The sequence below is a fragment of the Triticum aestivum genome, chromosome 3B (genome assembly GCF_018294505.1).
Source record: "Triticum aestivum cultivar Chinese Spring chromosome 3B, IWGSC CS RefSeq v2.1, whole genome shotgun sequence".
In the NCBI taxonomy this organism is placed as follows: domain Eukaryota; kingdom Viridiplantae; phylum Streptophyta; class Magnoliopsida; order Poales; family Poaceae; genus Triticum; species Triticum aestivum.
In genome coordinates, this window is record NC_057801.1 from 15,280,369 (window position 1) to 15,300,878 (window position 20,510).

Genomic DNA, 20,510 nt, shown 5'->3' on the forward strand with positions numbered 1-20,510 from the left:
TGCTGGTGGCAGATGACATAAAGGGGCCAAAACTGGACAGAAAAAGGAGAGGTACCAAACCAAATATCTTCCCAAAACCTAATCTTCTTCCCATTCCCAACTACCCACCTATAGCCAAATTTAAGGGCCTTGGCAGCCCACATGACCCCTTGCCAGAACCTGGAGGTGTGCTGAGCATTGCAAGCAAAGATGTTGGGAGAATTATTAAGATACTTGGTATGTACCAAAGATATCCACAATTTCACCTCATCTTTGATATAACCCAACTCCCCAGTAGGCAGAGGTTGACATCTCTAATGTTTGGCATTCCTAATCCACCATGCTCTTTTTCATACAAACCAAGTGCCAGTTGGCAAGATGAAACTTCCTATTTCCTTCAAAATCACTCCAAAGGTAGTGAGCCAGCTGGCTGTTAATCAGGTTTAGAGCCCACTTAGGAAATTTAAAGAAGGATAGCAGGTAGACAGAGTCTAGCAGAGTAGGAGAGTAACTTCCCTCTCCAGCCAGCCATTTTCTTGAGGATCTTGTCAATGAGAGGTTGGATATCCTCTCTCCTCAACTTATCATAGTGTAAGGGAATTCCTAGGTATTTGATGGGCAAAGCACCCACAGTGCAGCCCATGATATTAGAGAAGGACACAACCTCCTCGGCTGTTATACCTATTGGGATTATTTCACTCTTAGAGTAATTAGTTCTCATTCCAGAGACTTTTTCAAAACAGGTTAATACTTTCTTAAGATTCTCAGTTTTTCTCTCATCTTTATCCATAAAGAGAATGGTGTCATCTGCATACTGTAGACAAACTACACCACTGAGAATCATATCAGAACATACACCTTTGATTAGATCATTATTCACTGCTTTAGCAAGCATTTTACTAGGTGACCATTTTCTGGTCACCTAGTTCAAACCTTATTTGCACAGTAAGGGACTATATATTTATATTTTGTCTTCAAATATTGAAGAAAATGCATCGGAACTGAAGAACCTATCCAAACTATTTCAAAATAATTATGCAGCACTTTTTAAGTTTTTTGCGCTGCACTTTTGGGATATTAGTACTATGTGACTGGGCTTTGTTCGGAATCACAGGATCAAGTAGTAGTGCGCGTCAGATGCCATACGATGCTGATGGGATGGGTGCTCGATAGGTCGTGCAGAGTGGGAGAGGCTGTGGCAAATGCGTACGAACCAATAGGGCAGCCTAGAGCGCAGTTTTGCATGTGAAGCTAGAGGAATCTTGCATCAGGCCACTAGCTGTCCGTGTATGATGTAGCTTGAGAATAATAGGGAGGAGAAGGAATCAAGGATAGGAGGATACAAGGTATACAGTAGGACCCTTGTCAGCTTTCTACTTCCTTCGTTCCTAAATATTTATCTTTATAGAGACTAGCACATATATCCGTGCGTTGTAACGGAGAGATAATTAACATGTCCACCACAACAACACGGCATAACAATATCCGAATGGTGCCATCCAATGGCGGCAGTAAGACAAACGCTACCAGAAATGCCTATAAGACGTACATTAAAAACCATCACGTATGATATTTTTGGTACAATTTTTGTACAGCTACTCCGTTATTTAAAAGGCCTCATTTCAAATCCTACATACCAAGGCATTATTCAGAAGTTGGAGCAATTTTTTGGAATGTGCACGGAGTCATGAAGAAATCTTGCTAAATGTGTTTTAGCCCATCTCACTTCCCAAATCGACTCTCATGTCATGCCCTCCTACCTCGTATTTTTTAATTGTGTTATTAGTCCACATGGCTGTGTCATTGCTATCTGTCCTGCAAGAATCTATGCCGTGACCCCTCACCTCATTGGATATTTAATTCCTGATATTAATTTCTCTTTCCTTTTATGCCCATCGGATGAATGAGACACACACTTCATCCTTTTTGTTCTTATTCTTGAGGCGCCTTGTTTGTCTTCAAGTTCAAGACAACTCGTGCATGCATATAAATCTGTAAAATTTGGTATAAAAGCCAAGGTGGTCCTATTTAATCAGGTAGCAAACCGATTGATCATTTTCTCTCTCTTGCGAAGCAGGCCCAGTTTGAATCGGCACACGTTCTTTAAGGCAGACCTGCCATCAATTAGTACGGTGTATCAGGTAAAAATATCATCAACCCCCCAAAAAAGATAAAAAAAGGTCATCATATCAAGTTTCCTCACTTTCTCAAAAGAAAAGAAAATCAGGTTTCTTCACATGGCAATTCAAAATAGCAAGTTTGTGCATATGCATGATTTTTTGTAAGAATCTACCTGTACACGTAATTTTAAGGATCCTACACGTAGACATTGTTTTGCCTCACACGCGCACTGAGGACCTAGCCTACATAACTTTGTCAAAAGTAATGTATAAATAGAAAATGACAATTTAGAGATAACTGGATAAGTTGATGGAGAGGATTTGTCTGTTTGTCGGGGTTGCAAGTTCGACACCTGCGCGAGCAGCAATTCTTTTTGGCTTGCTAGAGGTTGAGCTAGCAGCAGCTCAGACATGAGCCGATCGGCTGGCCGTTTCGCTTAGTTTTTTCGTTCTTTTTCATATACGTATTAGTTTTCAACTAAAACATAGCATACCGTAGGTTGAGCCAACAGCAGTTCAAACATGGGCTGCCCGGCGGGCCGTTTCGTTTAGTTTTTTTTTCCTTTTTTTCATGTACATCTCAGTTTCCAATTAAAACATAGCATATGTAAAAATATCTAAAACGGAACGAAACAATGCAGGACCAAACCAAGAATACCTATCTCCTTTAATAGTAGGTATAGATATAGATATAGATATAGATTTTAACAAGTGACTATATACGAAGTAAAATGAGTGAATCTACACTCTAAAATATGTCTATATACATCCGTATGTGGTAGTCTATTTGCAATCTCTAGGAACAGAGGAAGTAACATGCATGTCAGATCATGAGCAGAGATTGGGCGGTCCTGATATACGCGGAGCGCGAATGGCAAAAACCGCGTCCCCTTTTCTCTCTTCCCCTCACTTGCTTTCTCTGCCCAAAAACCGCGTGCCCTTTTCTCTCTTCCCCTCACTTGCTTTCTCTGCCCAAAAGCCGCGTCCCCTTTTCTCTCTTCCCCTCACTTGCTTTCTCTGCCCAAAAACCGCGTGCCCTTTTCTCTCTTCCCCTCACTTGCTTTCTCTGCCCAAAAACCGCGTCCCCTTTTCTCTCTTCCCCTCACTTGCTTTCTCTGCCCAAAAACCGCGCCCCCTTTTCTCTCTTCCCCTCACTTGCTTTCTCTGCCCAAAAACTGCGTCCCCTTTTCTCCCGGTCTGGTGCTCGCGACTGAGGCTTGGCATTGTGCTCTTCCACGCCCCCTCCCTCCATAGCCTCCCCCGCCGACAACTCCGGCGCGTCCTCCGACGACTCAAGGCCGACCTCGACGCCGCCCTGCCTTGCGCTCCTACGGCTGCCTACGGCAAGCTCCGCCCCGACCATTTCTGCTCGTCTCTCCCGGCTCCGACCACCAGCGCCGACTCTGCAGCGCTGTAGCGCACGCCGCCCCTGACTCATGTACAGGGCGCACATCACGGTGAGTGATTCTCACTTAATCTTCCTCGTGCGCCCAGCCGAGCCGGCAGTCGGGCGTTCGCTTCGTAGATGGATTCGAGCATTATGTTTCTGTAATCGCTAGAGGTTACGGATCTGCATCTGGCATAATATATATGTATAAACTCTATTAGACTACCAGGGTGTAGAATAGCAAATTCTGCACCCGGGTCGGACTAGTGACCGCCCGGTTGCCGGTTGCCTCTGTATGTTGCCGTGCTGCTCAGAAGATCTAGATCTGACCGGCCTCTTAGAAGTTCCCAACCTGACCGTACGTCTCCATCCTCCCTAGATCTCAAATTAGTGTCGGGGTTTATGGGAGAGGTTTTTTTTTTTTTTGCTCTTTTTTCCATCACATCCGCCATGTTTGATCAGAGTTCTTACTACAGTCACACAGTCAACCATCTGTGAGAAGATGGTATCCGTCAAACCCAATATCCAAAGGCTGGGGTTCTCTTGTGCTTAATTAGTTCTGCACTCAGCTTTATATCCTACTTGTAAAGATCTGAGTTGATACTCCTTTTTCAACATTCTCATTTCAGTGCTAAGACCAAAAAATCTCAAGTTCCAAAAAGTAGCAGTTTCACGGAAAAATACCTATCTAACCGATCCCCAAAATTTTCATTCTCTCACTCCCAAAATTTTTTGGGGACTTCCCAGAAAAACAGCCCCTCCATCCCATCTTTAGTGGGGAAACTGCACCAGTAATCAATCATCTCGATTAGTAGGGAACCACGCTAGCTAGCTGGCAGATCACTCCACTCTACATGTGATCGGATCCGTTTTAATCGCCTAACTGGGACTTCAACCGCGGCACAAGGAGGCGCTCGATGCCATGGATTACCCCGTCCGGCTTGAGCACCGCGTCCGGGCGCGTGATGGCGGCGACCTCGATCTCCTCGCCGGAGTGGGTGGGGTGGCCGCGGGCCATGAGCCCGCGGGGTGGCGGGAGGGGAGGACGTGGAAGAGGAGCAGCGACTGGAGCGACTTGAGGTTCCGGGGCTCGAGCAGGAGGCGCTTGAACTCCGGGTCGAGGTCCCGCTCCAGCGCCTTATTCCGCGGCGCGAAGATGGTAACTTTGTGCCTCCCGACGGCGTCCTCCAGCGTCTGGATCAGCAGTGCCTTCTCCACCAGCTCCGCCAGCTCCGTGCAGTGCGAGTCCAGCAGCGCCACCAGCACCTAGTCCAGCAGCTGCCCCAGCATCGGTTGACGCGGCGGTGGGGAGTTGCGGAGGGCAACGTGGGTTCCTCCGGCGCCGTCTCGGCGGCCGCCGCGCCGGCCAGGAGTAGGACGAACAGGAGCAGGGCACCGTGCAGGCGGCCTCGGACTGCTCTAGCTGCTGCCTGCTATGGCAGCGTCGGCGGCGGCGGAGGGTTCCTGGATTTGTGTAGCTACCAGCTGCCCAGCCACTTCGAGGCCGGCCGCCGCGCCGAGTTCCACCCGGAGTACATGGAGAGCGTGGCCGGCGCGCCCCGCGACGCCAGTGCAGGAGGCATGGTCGTCCGCTTCGCTATCGCTCCCGGATTCCGGCTGGGCAACGCCGGCGTTGTCTACCTCGTACCCCCGTGGCAACGTATGGTAGAATCAGCCACGGACCTAGCCGGACTAGCAGCTCACCGGCGTAGCGGCAGCAGCTGCATTCTTTCGAGCTCGTAGTAGCTCCTGCCTTGATTAATTAGAAGAGTATTACTCCACAGTAATCTTCCAAATGGGGTCAGGGACATAATGGTCACTTTAGGTCTTTATAAATAGAAAAGGAGAGGGAAATGGCCTGAGAAATAAGAAAGAGGGGAAAATGTCAAATGTTGAAAAAATTCGTTGCTGCAGTGTCATTTTTTGAAAGTTGGATGAATTAAGTGTCAAACCTAGATTGCATGTGTTATATTTCCAATTTCCCCCTTAATCAAATGGTGGGTCTGTAATTTGTACTTGTGGTGATTTCAGAAGCAGGGTCGAGCTGCAGATCGACATCGATATGGCCGGAGGAGCAGCATGGAAAGAATGGGGTATCGCAGCATGGAAAGAATGGGGTATCCAGGCGTTGGTGCTGCTCAGCTTGACTCTCCAGGTGGCGCTGCTCATACTGGCGGAATTCCGGCGGCGCGTGGACTCCGGCGCGGTAAGGTTCTTGGCTTGGTCGGCGTACATGCTGGCCGACGGCACGGCCATCTACGTGCTGGGCCACCTGTCCGCCGCCAGCCGGTCTCCCGACCACGAGCTGATGGCCTTCTGGGCGCCGTTCCTGCTGCTCCATCTGGGCGGGCAGGACAACATCACCGCCTACGCCGTCGAGGACAACCGGCTCTGGCTGCGGCACCTGCAGACGTTCGCCGTGCAGGTGACAGCCGCTGGTTACGTCCTCTTCTACACCTCCGTTATCGTTGGTAGCCAGTCGGGCTCGGCCTTGCTCCGGTGGGCCGGCATCCTCATGTTTGTGGTGGGTGTCGTCAAGTACGCGGAGAGGGTCTGGGCGCTCCGGTGCGCTGGCAGCAACCCGGTGGGGAAGAACTACCAAGCTTTACAGCATTCGGCCGTCGTTCGCTCACACAACAATCTGGAAGTCATACTAAAAAAGCGTCCGTGGGACACTGAAGATTGCCTACTGATGGCTCACCGAACGCTTGGGGTTCCCAAGGAAATGATCAAGGGGCTGATCAACGAAGTAGGATACGGACATGCTTCTGCTTCGTATCTCCGGGAGGAGGGCCGTCTGTACAAGGTGGTTGAGATGCAGCTGTCCCTGATGTACGACGTACTGTACACCAAGGCTGAGGTGATGCACACTTGGTACGGCCTCTGCATCCGTATGCTCTCGCCTGTGGCGACCACCGTCGCCTTCCTGCTGTTCCATCGCCATCAACATCATCGTCACCAACATCAACATCGGGTAGATGTGGCTGTCACCTATGTCCTGCTGGTAGGTGCCCTTGTTCTGGAGGTGGTGTCGGCGTTGAGAAGCTTATTCTCGAGTTGGGCATGCGTGCTCCTCATAAGTCATGGGCCGCATTACTCCCTCCGCGACACCTTGCGTTACATACCCGGCGGCACCACAACATGGTGGCTCGAGGCCGCAGCATGGGTACCAAGACATGTCAGCGGTTCGCTCGGCCGTATGGTGTTGTCCGTCCGCCGGCTGGTCCGCGCGGCGGACTGGGCAAGGTACTGGTCGGCCTCCATGGGGCAGCACAACCTGTTGCAGCTGGCCGCTCGCAGCAGGGTCAGCAAGAGAAGCAGGATGGCCAATTGGATGGGGAGAGAGGTGTGGTGGAACGCTATGGCCTACTCGAGCTCCATCCCTGTCTCGCCCCTCATCCAGGAGCTGGTGGTGGACTACATCCTGAGCAAGGGGGGTGACCTCAGGCTCTTTAGCCATGACCACGACAGCCTTGTACATTTTGATTCACGGGGTCAAGCGGAGCTCAGGAGGTGGGGATTGTACGAGGGCCTGACCTGGAGCGTGGAAGAAAAGATCCTTGTCTGGCACATCGCCACCAACATCTACATCTACTCCATGATGAGCAGCAGCAGCAGCGAGGAGCATAAGCGGATGAGTGAGGCGGTCCAGGCGCTCTCCAACTACATGCTGTACCTCCTCGCCTCACGCCCCTACATGCGAGCTTGGTGCCAAGATCGTCCAAGATGACGCAGTGGGCACGCTGGAGCTGCTCGCCCAGGTGTGGGTGGAGACGCTATGCTACGCGGGCCAGCGGTGCAGCCCACTTTGCCATGCCAAGCAGCTCAGCGACGGCGGTGAGCTCATCACCGTCGCTGCCATTCTAGTGGAGTACTTCAAACGAGGTAAATTCCGTTGAAACAGCAAGAGGCGGGGACGAGGTTCAGGGAGGAAGGACAGCAGTTCTTTATCCCATCTTCCATTAACAGGGATGAAATCATCTACTAGTGCTCCCGGTGTCCTTTTAATTACTGCATGTTTGGTTACTCAGAATGCTCTAGTATACGAGTATTTTATATGCATGTGTGTCGGAATATTTCGACTTGAGTTTGTGCAGGGAGAGGATAGTCGCTGTTGGCGGCTAGACTTTCTTCTAGATATGTTGGTTGCTGGCTGGCTTGTAACAGACTCGTAGCTCTGAACCTTTGGCTTGGTTTCTGTAATGCAAATCAGAGGGGAAACCCTCCAAAAAAAAAGTGTGTCGGAATATGGTGCTAAAAGCATCGGATTTTCTCTACCACTGTTTCCGCTACATTGAGACGCCATCACTGATGAATACAATTACGAAGCGGGCATGCAGCTGAAAAAGCGTCTTGGAAAGCGGGCATACATTTACATTTTTATTTTAGTTTTACCTTTTCTTTTTTATCATTTATCTCTTTCTTTTCTTTACCTTTTTTATTTCCATTCTAAAACCTTTTTCCATCTAAAGATCATTTTTGAGTCCGTAAACATTTTTTTAAAATCAGGAATATATTTAAAATACATAAACAATTTCTAAATTTTGAGAATATTTTTTAATTTGTGAATGCATTTAAAAATATATGAAGATATCATAAAACTCAGGAATAATTTCAAATTCACTGACACTTTTTAAAAATAAGGAAACATTTTTTTAAATTGGATGAATACTTTTTTACTTTTTTACTTTTAAACTCTATAGGATATCTTCCAAAATTTATTGTTTTTTAATCTTTGGGAACATTTTATTTCATGGATATTAAAAACATGGACATTTTTGGAAATTCTTAACTTTGTTAACCTTTGTGAACATTTCTTTCTTGAAGTAATATATTTTGACCGAAAACTGAAAATATGAAAACGTGGAATAAAATTGAAAACCCGCTGGAAAATAGTACGCCTGCTAAGCACAGACACACTGACTGGGTCAACCCATACCATAGACCGCATGGAGTACGTTTTGGTGGCGGGCATATCCATAAGCTTCCCAACCATTTCTTTCTTTTTTCAATAAGGTTTTTTTCATGATGGTTTTGTTTTGTTTTTTTATTTACCTTTTTATTTTATTTATTATTTTTACTTTTTCTTATTTTTCTTTTTTCAAAATGCACGCACGTTTTTCAATACCGATGAATTTCTTTTCAAATTCATGAAACTTTTTAATAATTTGGTGATCTTTTTTTCAAAATCAATGATTTTTTTCAAATTCTTGAACCTTTTTGAAAATTTGGTGAACTTTTTTTCAACTTCGTGAACTTTTCTAGAAAATGTGATTTTTTATGAAAATCAATGATTTTTTTTCTAAAATTTGCGAACTTTTTTCCCATGATATTTTTTCAAATCCCATGTACTTTTATAAAAATTGAACGATTTTCAGTTCACAAATTTTTTGTTCTCCTTTTGAATTTTTTATTGCTTTTTGCCTGAAAGTCAATAGTTGATCGATTAACTAGTTAGCCGTTGACTGAGCTTCGCGCAGCATACTAGTGGGCCACCGCCCACAAGTGTTTTGTGCGGGCGCCAGTTTCGCGATTGAGCGGTCTAGGCACCAAACGAAATCACTAATTGAGAAGTACTCATTACAAAGATCACTCGCACCTTCACAGGTTGCGACAAGCGGCGTCTTGCATGTGCCCCATTTTTCGTTTTTATCATTTATCTCTTTCTTTTCTTTTCGTTTTTTGTTTAAATTCTAAAACCTTTTCATTTCAAAGACCTTTTTTAATTCTTAAACATTTTTGAAAATCATGAATTTTTAAAATACAGTCACAATTTCTAAATTTTGAGAACACTTTCTTAATTTTTGACTATTTTTTTAAATACGTGAACAATTTATTAAAATCAAGAATATTTTTCTAATTAATAGGCAATTTTTATATTAAAAATTAATTTAAAAATTCAAGAATACATTTTAAGTTTTCTCATTACATTTTTTCTGATAACATCTTTTTAAAAGATCCACCGCCTCCATAGCCGTTTGATCTGGGGCTATTCAGCGGCCCGTCCCTTTTCCTCACCAATGCAACAAAGGCAGTGTTGCGAAACTCTTTGCAGACCTTTTGTTGCAAACGCCTTTCAAAAAGTCACGGCAAACGCCTTTCAGAAAAGTATCCTATATCTGGACACAAAATAGGTAGCTATTGATCGGATTCAGCTGTCAGTCCGATCACATATTCATGAATCACGATCTAGTTTGGAGTCTTGGGCCAATCGACCGACGGTGCATTCGTGTAGTGTCAGGATCGAACGCGACAGTGTGGTCTGGTCGGTCCGGGTGGGAGTAGTTGGTTGCCGTCCATCCCATTTTTGGTTTTGTCACACCTCCCTGGAGCTCCCGGCAAGGTTAGTAACCGCGTACGTTCCTCGGTTCGGTGCCGGATTAAACAGCCTACGTACGCTAGCATTCGTACATACGTACATATACCTTTCTTAATATAGATCGGTGCTTGCATGCATGCATGCTACTCACACCTCAACACAATTCTAAATAGGAGGTGATCTATAATTACCATCTTAATTATATGGTAGTACATGTCTTACTAGTACTATGATTCATTCTGATGTGCACTCCAATTCCTTGTTAACGTACGTGCTGATGCTATCGATCCAAGCATCCAGCTAGCCCCACTTATTGTTTTGTATTAACGTGCTGCCTTTTTAGTCGAGAGCTCGCTCGAAGATAGTCATGTACTCCCTCCGTTTCTAAATATAAATCATTTTAGATATTCCAATATAAACTATATATGAAACAGAAAAAGTGAATCTACATGCTAAAATACATCTATATTCATTCATATGTAGTTCATATTAAAATCTCTAAAAAGACTGTCTATATTCATCTGTATGTAGTCTATATTGAAATCTCTACAAGTACTTATATTTAAGAACCGAGGAAGTAACGATCAGGATGAGTCGATGATGCATGACATCGCAACGGCCGGTTAATAAGTTCAGGGGCCCACTACAACCCACCAAGTGCAGCACAGTTTAATTATTAAGCACATCACATGCGTGCGTCTACAATACGATTCATTCATTCTAAGCGCATGTTACCAACAAGTTCAGGAACTATTAAGGGGTTGATAGTGCCAACAGTACCCTTGTAGAATGTACTCCCTCCGTTCCAAATTACTCGTCGTGATTTTAGTTGAACGGAGGGAGTACTATGGTACTACTCCGGAGCCGGCGAACTATGCAGCGAACCTGCCGGCGAGAGGCCACGATAAGCACGGCCACCGTGGCCACCGACGGAATGCAGGTGGTCGACGTTCCGGAGTCAAGGATGGTGGCAGTCACCCCACGACGTGTCCAAGTCTCTGGGCGTGAACAGGCTCATTTTTAGGTGTAGTGTAGTGTAGGTGACCTGAGGTAGGTAACTCTACGTACCAGAAATCCTATCAATTGGTTATTCATAGTAGCGCTGAGAGATGCCTCCTCATTCTATTTGCATGGATCTAATAAATCTATTTTTCGCTGGAGGAAGCAATACGATAGTAACTAATCTAAATATGTTTCTGCATATTTATTACTTAGTGGAGGGAGTAATACGATAATGTAACTAATCTAAATCATTTGTTTGTAACATCTGCTGTACTTCGCTCTTTTAGAACCAGGGAACATGAGAAAAGCCCTTGGGGCTACCTTTCTGTCAACTACTATGCCATTGACACGCTTACTCTCTACTTTGTGGACAATCGTGTTGTGTACGCACACAACCTAATTGATCCACTTCTTAAGGATGGCAGAATTGCCACTGATTAGCCAAAACAGCTGCTGGCTAGTACCATTTACACCATGATGTACGATGAAGAGAGAGTTTCCAAGAGCTTGTACCATTACCATTGGAGTGTACATGAAGATTATCATCAGTGCTAAGATAGTAAGAAGGTACGGTACTTCCAACTTCTCTTTTTCCTTTAGATACATTTGTTGTTTCCGTGGTTCAGAATTACTGCTTGTTTCTGCAAGTTTGTGAAAATATGAACTTCATATTTCTTAAAGATTTATGGATGTGGAACATAATATTTGTGTATACGAGTTTCTGTTGTCCACCCTTATGAGAGCTGGTTCACGAGAAAATAATGTTTGGGGATTTTTCGTGCTTGTTCTTCATTTGATTGGGGTGACATCATGATGTTTTTTGCTTCGGTTATTGTTTTAGTCATGTTGTTGTACTGTGCGCATATATAGCATTGCACTCCATCTAGTTATGTAGTCATGAAGATTGTTTGTATTTTAGTACACTCCAATGGTAATGGTACGAACTCATTTTTTACTATGTAGGTTTGCTTTACTTTGCTTTACATGTTGTTTGTTCTAAATTTGAAGTCTTAGGTAAATATGCAAGTTAACTAGTGGAGCTGTTCTCAAGTGTAGATTTTGATAGCAAAATTTGTCTGGGAGATGAGATGTGTTAATTTGTGTAGGGTATTGTTGAAAATTTACCTGAATGTAAATACGGATCTGCAAACCTTTGCTTTTATGCTAAAGTTGATCCAACGAAGAGGCTATACGACCAGCAGACAAAGCTGCATCACATGTAAGTTCTTTTACGATGTGGGTTCATGCGAACACCTTCCTCTGAATTGGATTAGGGTGTTGTTGTGGTGCTCTGTACGACATAGTAGATAGTCTACTAAACCATGAGAACAATGTATCTAATTTTGTTGTTGTCTGCGTCAGTTCATCAGTCTGATTTTTATGTTAGGAATGGTTTACAAATATAATACCTGTTGGATCAGATTTTTTTGTTGTGGTGGTGGTGCTCTGTACCCATATTCTACTGTCTATTATTATTATTATTCTATTTGTTATTGTTTTAATCTATAGAGTTGAAGACTTATAAAATTTTACATTTATTTTTTCAGTAGTAACAAAGAGAAGAAAGCTAAAGAGAAGGAACCAGGAGACAGGTTAATCTCTGTATTGAATTGCTGCATTCGGATCCTTACGTGTGTGGCGATCGGAAGCATCTTTTTAATGTTCTAGAGAAGACACATGCGTGTGGCGATCGGAGGCTTCTGCATTCATATCATATGGGTCGCCGCTCGCTCCAGCTTTACCGCACTAACACCATGACATAGGCACCAGCACTCCGTTGGCTATGTCGCCTACTTCCCTGTTGAGGCACCGTAATATTTCTCGCCACCTCAGTTGACACATCTCGTCCTCTCTCTGGATCAAACGGACGAACAGAACATATGCTAGGTGGCAGATGTAATCTCAAATGTATCATATAATCTGGTAAACTCCAACCGAATCAAAATGTGCTTACCTATTTATACTACACATTTTTACTTCACAATCAATCATATCATTGTCTTTTTTGTGGGGTTTAGTCATATCATCATTAAAGATATGTTGTTCCTATTAATGTACATAATTCGATATATTATATTGAATTATACTTTAGGTATAATAAGAAGAATTAACAATATATACACTCTCATGTTTATAAGTTACATATTTCTTATATTGTCAATATCTAGCAAATAAATATATTTTTAGCTTAAATTGATTTTTTTCTGAAAACATATTGTTCGTTTAGTTTTGAATGAGAAACTCTTCTATCATTATCATTATAAATTAGAACAAAAAAATATCATCACATTATGTGTTTATATGCATCTTTTGCCCACAGCATCATTGGATGTCAAAACTTGGTATTGTGTTTATGGATCAGCAAAAAAGTTTCTAAAGGTTTCTAGAGTACTAGAATAAATATATTTTTGAAATTTACATGGAAGGTCTATTGGTAATATGTCCTCGAATCCCAGCTAACGGTCTTGCTTGGTGGGATGAGGGTAATAGTATGATGCGAACACATGTATGATATGTAATTTCTGTATCGAAATCATGCATCTTGTGATATGTACGATTATTTGGGATTCAATCTTCTATACACTACTAGGAAAAACCTTATACACAGAAGTTTATCAGTAGCGTTGTCTAAAAAGATGCGCTACTGCTAATTAGTAGTAGCGAGGGCCATAAAAACCGCGCTACTACTAAGTTGATAGTAGTAGCGAGGGGTATAAACCCACGCTGCTACTAAAGTGATCTCCACCATGCCCCCGGGGCATGCAATAGTAGTAGCGGGGGGTATAAAACCTGCGCTACTACTAAGTAAGTAGCAATAGCGCAGATAAGACCCCACGCTACTACTAAGAACCCCGGCCCGATCCACTCCCATCCCACCACTCTCTCTCTCTCTCTCCCTCATCCTAAAAATACTCTCTCCCCACAATCCACTCCACCGACACTTGTTCCTCGGTCCACTCCACTCCGGCTCCTCTCCCCACGACTCCTCGTCGCCGCCCCCACCCATGCCGGCCGGTTCCGGCGAGCACCGACCGCGGGCAACACTCCCCCAAGCTCCGCCCCTCCCTCCCCTCCACACCCTGATCCAGCAAAATCCCTTCCTCCCCTCGTTGACCGCTTCGGCTTCGACGACGTTGGCGCCGCCATCCGCGTCCTCTCCGACGCCGACCCGGCCGCGCCGCGACAGCAGCAGCCCACGGGCACCAACATCCGCCGCGAGCTCGCGCGCCTCGTCGCTGATGCGCGGCCCGGGGACTCCCTCTTCTTCCACTACAGCGGCCACGGCACAGGCCTACCCGCCAAGACCGGCCAGCACGACGACACCGGCTACGACGAGTGCATCGTCCCCTTCGACATGAACCTCATCACAGGTGCGCAGATCCGGAGACACCCTTCCGTTTTCGTTTTGTCTCGTGCCATGTTGCTCCTGTAGGTGTTGTTCTGTCTCGAACTACCAGTTAGCAGTGGGGATTGAATCGAGAGGTTGGTGAAATCTGAGAGAGGGACATTGTTTGATTGATTGTCACGTTTCTACGGCTTAGCAGATTTAGCACTGTGGTAATTTCTGAATTTCTGATTGGATTAGTTTTTTGGTGACTATGATTTTAGATAGTACATTGTGGTAATACTGGACCAGCATAGGCGTCATAGGATGTAGCATAACAATGTGTTTATAATGAGTGTTTTTCTAACCAAATCCCTGGACTAGCATCACTCATCATCGACACAGAATGAATTATTCAATTTAAGTGGAAGAGAAAAATCTCTCTGGATGGAATGAGGCATGTTGTACCAACCAGTACAACGCAATAGATAGACAATAATTTTCTGAAAGGCACAGAGAAATCAAGGACTGAAATACATGTTTTGAAAGTTTGTAGCTTTACTCATAGGTATATCATAATGTTGTAGTGTTGGGCGTACTTAAATATTAATACAGATAGTGGTGTTTTAGTAGCCATAGCAAACAGCTCCTAGGACATATTGCATGTTGTTCTATTATCAGTGGTGTTTTAGTAAGATTTTACTTTTAAGGCATTTATAACCAAACTGCACTTATGTTCTTCACGGATAATACCTACTAATTACTTGCTATTTTAGCTTCCGGTCTATTGTAGTTCTATGTGTATTTAAATATTAGTACGGAGTGGGTCCTTCGTCAGCTGATTTAATCATAGGTAATCATAATCCTGTAGTGCTGCAAAAAAAATATGGCAGTTCCTTTTCACAGTTTTCCCTTTTGAATTTTGTTATTATAGATAATTGTCATTCTCTGGAGATCATTCCGTGGATATTTAGTTAATGATCACGGGTCAATTTTTTTTCAAACTTCCAAATTGTTTCAGTGTTTCGAAATCATGAGGTTCTATATAGGACAACTGGATATGATGTGTACCATAGCTGTCTTCTTAGTTCTGTTAGCATTGTCGGCTTTGCTACCTCTTGAGCACTGCGTTGGATTTCCCCGAAGAGGAGAGGATAATGCAGTAAAGTAGCGTAAGTATTTCCCTCAATTTTTTAGAACCAAGGTATCAATCCAGTAGGAGACCAGGCACAAGTCCCTCGTACCTACACAAAACGATAGCAACTCGCAACCAACGCTTAGGGGTTGTCAATCCCTTCATGGTCACTTACGAGAGTGAGATATGATAGAGATAATATTTTTGGTATTTTTGATAGATAGATGCAAGGTAAAAAGTAAAGGCAAAGTAAAAACAAAGTGAGTAAATAAAGTGATATAGATTGATATGATGAGAATAGACCCGGGGGCCATAGGTTTCACTAGTGGCTTCTCTCAAGAGCATAAGTATTCTACGGTGGGTGAACAAATTACTGTTGAGCAATTGACAGAATTGAGCATAGTTATGAGTATATCTAGGCAATGATCATGTATATAGGCATCACATCCAAAACAAGTAGATCGAAACGATTCTGCATCTACTACTATTACTCTACTCATCGACCACTATCCAGCATGCATCTAGAGTATTAAGTAAAAATAGAGTAACGCCATAAGCAAGATGACATGATGTAGAGGGATAAATTCAGGCAATATGATAAAAAAACCATCTTGTTATCCTCGATGGCAACAATACAATACGTGCCTTGCAACTCTTTCTGTCACTGAGTAAGGACACCGCAAGATTGAACCCAAAGCTAAGCACTTCTCCCATTGCAAGAACTACCAATCTAGTTGGCCAAACCAAAAAGATAATTCGAAGAGACTTGCAAAGATAACTCAATCATACATAAAAGAATTCAGAGAAGAATCAAATATTTTCCATAGATAATACTGGATCATAAACCCACAATTCATCGATCTCAACAAACACACCGCAAAAAGAATATTACATCGAATAGATCTCCACGAGAGAGGGGGAGAACATTGTATTGAGATCCAAAAAGAGAGAAGAAGCCATCTAGCTACTAGCTATGGACCCGAAGGTCTGAAGTAAACTACTCACACTTCATCGGAGGGGCTATGGTGATGATGTAGAAGCCCTCCATGGTGGATGCCCCCTCCGGCGGAGCTCCGGAATAGGCCCCAAGATGGGATCTCGTGGATACAGAAAGTTACGGCGGTGGAATTAGGTTTTTGGCTCCTGTTCTGATCGTTCGGGGATATGTAGGTATATATAGGAGGAAGGAGTACGTCGGTGGAGCTCCGAGGGGCCCACGAGGTAGGGGGCGCGCCCAGGGGGGCGCCCTCCACCCTCGTGACCGCCTCTGGCACTGCTTGGAGTAGGGTCCAAGTCTCCTGGATCACGTTCGGTTGGAAAATCACGATCCCGAAGGTTTCATTCCGTTTGGACTCCGTTTGATATTCTGTTTCTTCGAAATACTGAAAAAGGCAAAAAACAACAATTCTGGGTTGGGCCTCCGGTTAATAGGTTAGTCCCAAAAATAATATAAAAGTGGAAAATAAAGCCCAATATAGTCCAAAACAGTAGATAAAGTAGCATGGAGCAATCAAAAATTATAGATACGTTGGAGACGTATCAGGCATCCCCAAGCTTAATTCCTGCTCGTCCTTGAGTAGGTAAATGATAAAAAAGAATTTTTGATGCGGAGTGATACTTTGGCATAATTTCAATGTAAATCTTCTTAATTGTGATATGAATATTCAGATCCGAAAGATTCAAGACAAACGTTCATATTGACACAAAAATAATAATACTTCAAGCATACTAATCAAAGCAATCATGTCTTCTCAAAATAACATGGCAAAAGAAAGTTCATCCCTACAAAATCATATAGTTAGGCTATGCTTCATTTTCGTCACACAAAGATGTTCCCAACTTCTATACCCCCGATGACAAGCCAAGCAATTGTTTCATACTTAAATAATCTCAAACTTTTTCAACCTTCACGCAATACATAAGCGTGAGCCATGGATATAGCACTATGGGTGGAATAGAATATGATGATGGGGATTGTGTGGAGAATACAAAAAGGAGAAAGTCTCACATTGACGAGGATAATCAACGGGCTATGGAGATGCCCATCAATTGATGTCAACATGAGGAGTAGGGATTGCCATGCAACGGATGCACTAGAGCTATGAATGCTCAACAAAAGAAAACTAGTGGGTGTGCATCCAACTTGCTTGCTCACGAAGACCTAGGGCATTTGAGGAAGCCCATCGTAGGAATATACAAGCCGAGTTCTATAATGAAAAATTCCTACTAGTATAAAAAGACAACTTATGAGACTCACTACATGAAAAACAAGGTGCTACTTTGAAGCACAATATATGAGACTCACTACATGAATAACAAGGTGCTACTTTGAAGCACAATATATGAGACTACATGAAGAACAAGGTGCTACTTTGAAGCACAAGTGTGGAAAAAGAGATAGTAGCATTGCCCTTTTTATTTTCTTTTTTTTGGGCCTTCTTTTTTTCTTTTTGGCCTTTCTCTTTTTTTTATTTGGGCAATGATCTAATAATGATGATCATCACACTACTATTGATTACAACACAAGGATTACAACTCGAATACTTAGAACAAGATATGACTCTATATGGATGCCTCCGGTGGTGTACCGGGATGGTGCAATGAATCAAGAGTGACATGTATGAAAAATAATGCATGGTGGCTTTGCCACAAATACGATATCAACTACAAGATCATGCAATGGCAATATGACAAAAGTAATGCATGTCATGATGATGATGGTGGAAGTTGCATGGCTAAATATCTCGGAATGGCTATGGAAATGCCATAATAGGTAGGTATGGTGGCTGTTTTGAGGAAGATATAAGGAGGTTTATATGTGATAGAGCGTATCGTATCACGGGGTTTGGATGCACTGGCGAAGTTTGCGCCAACTCTCAAGGTGAGAAAGGGCAATGCACGGTACCGAAGAGGCTAGCAATGGCGGAAAGGTGAGAGTGCGTATAATCCATGGACTCAACATTAGTCAAAAGAACTCATATACTTATTGCAAAAATTTAGAAGTCATCAAAAATTCAAGTACTACGCGCATGCTCCTAGGGGGATAGATTGGTAGGAAAAGACCATCGCTCGTCCCCGACCGCCACTCATAAGGATGCACAAGCCAGGTACACTTCATGTTTCAAATTTGTTACACAACTTTAACCATACGTGCATGCTACGGGATTTGCAAACTTCAACACAAGTATTTCTCACATTCATAATCACCCAACTAGCACGACTATGATATTATCACCTCCATATCTCAAAACAATTATCAAGCATCAAACTTATCTTAGTATTCAATTCACTCAAAAGAAAGTTTCACATATCTTGAACACCAAGTATATTAACATTAAGCAAATTACCATGCTATTAAAGACTCTCAAAATAATCTAAGTGAAGCATGAGAGATCAAATAGTTTCTTTAAAACAAATCCACCACCGTGCTCTAAAAGATCTAAGTGAAGTACTAGAGCAAAAATTATCACGCTCAAAAGATATAAGTGAAGCACTATGAGCAAAACTATCAAGCTCAAAAGATATAAGCGAAGCACATAGAGTATTCTAACAAATTCCAATTCATGTATGGATCTCTCAAAAGATGTGTACAACAAGGATGATTGTGGTAAACTATAAAGCAAAGACACAAATAATACAAGACGCTCCAAGCAAAACACATATCATGTTGGTGAATAAAAATATAGCTCCAAGTAAATTACCGATGGAAGTGGACGAAAGAGGGGATGCCTTCCGGGGCATCCCCAAGCTTTGACTTTTTGGTGTCCTTGGATTATCTTGGGGGTGCCATGGGCATCCCCAAGCTTAGGCTCTTGCCACTCCTTGTTCCATAATCCATCAAAAGAATTCACCCAAAACTTGAAAACTTCACAACACAAAACTCAACAGAAATCTCGTGAGCTCCGTTAGAGAAAGAAAACAAAAGACTACTTCAAGGTACTGTAATGAACTCATTATTTATTTATATTGGTGTTAAACCTACTGTATTCCAACTTCTCTATGGTTTATAAACTAATTTACTAGCCATAGATTCATCAAAATAAGCAAACAACACACGAAAAACAGAATCTGTCAAAAACAGAACAGTCTGTAGCAATCTGTAACTAACGCAAACTTCTGAAACTCTAAAAATTCTACCAAAATAGGAAGTCCTGGACAATTTGTTTATTGATCAGAATCAAAAATAATCAACGCAAAAGCACGTTCCTGTGATTTATCATAATTATATTCGTGCGTGCAAAGTTTCTGTTTTTCAGCAGAATCAAATCAACTATCATCGTAGGTTAAACTATAGGTCCTACTTGGCACAAACACTAATTAAGACATAAAACCACATCCAAACAGAAGGTAGATGGATTATTTATTCCTAAACAGAAGCAAAAACAAAAAATACAAAATAAAATTGGGTTGCCTCCCAACAAGCGCTATCGTTTAACGCCCCTAGCTAGGCATAAAAGCGAGAATAGATCTAGGTATTGCCATCTTTGGTAGGCAATCCATAAGTGGCTCTCATGATAGATTCATATGGTAATTTTATTTTCTTTCTAGGGAAGTGTTCCATACCCTTCTTTAAGGGAAATTGGAATCGAATATTCCCTTCCTTCATATCAATAATTGCACCAATCGTTCTAAGGAAAGGTCTACCAAGAATAATAGGACATGAAGGATTGCAATCTATATCAAGAACGATAAAATCTACTGGCACATAATTCCTATTTGCAACAATAAGAACATCATTAATTCTTCCCATAGGTTTTTTAATAGTGGAATCCGCAAGATGCAAGTTTAGAGAGCAATCATCAAAATCACGGAAATCTAGCAAATCACATAAAGTTTTGGGAATAGTAGAGACACTAGCACCCAAATCACATAAAGCATGAAACTCATAATCTTTAATTTTAATTTTAATAGTAGGTTCCCACTCATCATAGAGTTTTCTAGGGATAGAAACTTTCAACTCAAGTTTTTCTTCATAAGATTGCATCAAAGCATCAACAATATGTTCGGTAAAGGCCTTATTTTGACTATAAGCATGAGGAGAATCTAGCACGGATTGCAACAAGGAAATACAACCAATCAAAGAGCAATTTTCATAATTAAATTCCTTGAGATCCAAAATAGTGGGTTTAGTAATATCACGGTTTTTATTTATTTAAATCCCACTTTCATCAATTTCATCATCAAGATCTAGAAACTCCGAATTCTTAAAATGCCTTCTTGGTAAAGGAAGATAATCTTCAGAT

At 42.8% G+C, this 20,510-nt stretch overlaps 1 protein-coding gene across 1 annotated transcript; it reads left to right on the forward strand.

Annotated features, from left to right (window-relative positions):
• The first annotated feature begins 3,104 nt into the window (after nucleotides 1-3,104).
• LOC123068284 (uncharacterized) lies at nucleotides 3,105-7,778 on the forward strand. The gene is made up of 2 exons (XM_044490815.1): nucleotides 3,105-3,556; nucleotides 5,518-7,778. Exon 2 carries the CDS (start codon nucleotides 5,549-5,551, stop codon nucleotides 7,214-7,216), a length of 1,668 nt encoding a protein of 555 aa, XP_044346750.1. The 5' UTR covers nucleotides 3,105-3,556; nucleotides 5,518-5,548; the 3' UTR covers nucleotides 7,217-7,778.
• Nucleotides 7,779-20,510: the final 12,732 nt, after the last annotated feature.

What these genes read in the sequence shown, in the direction of transcription:
- LOC123068284 (XM_044490815.1), top strand. Translation starts at nt 5,549, where the DNA reads ATGGCCGGAGGAGCAGCATGGAAAGAATGGGGTATCGCAGCATGGAAA.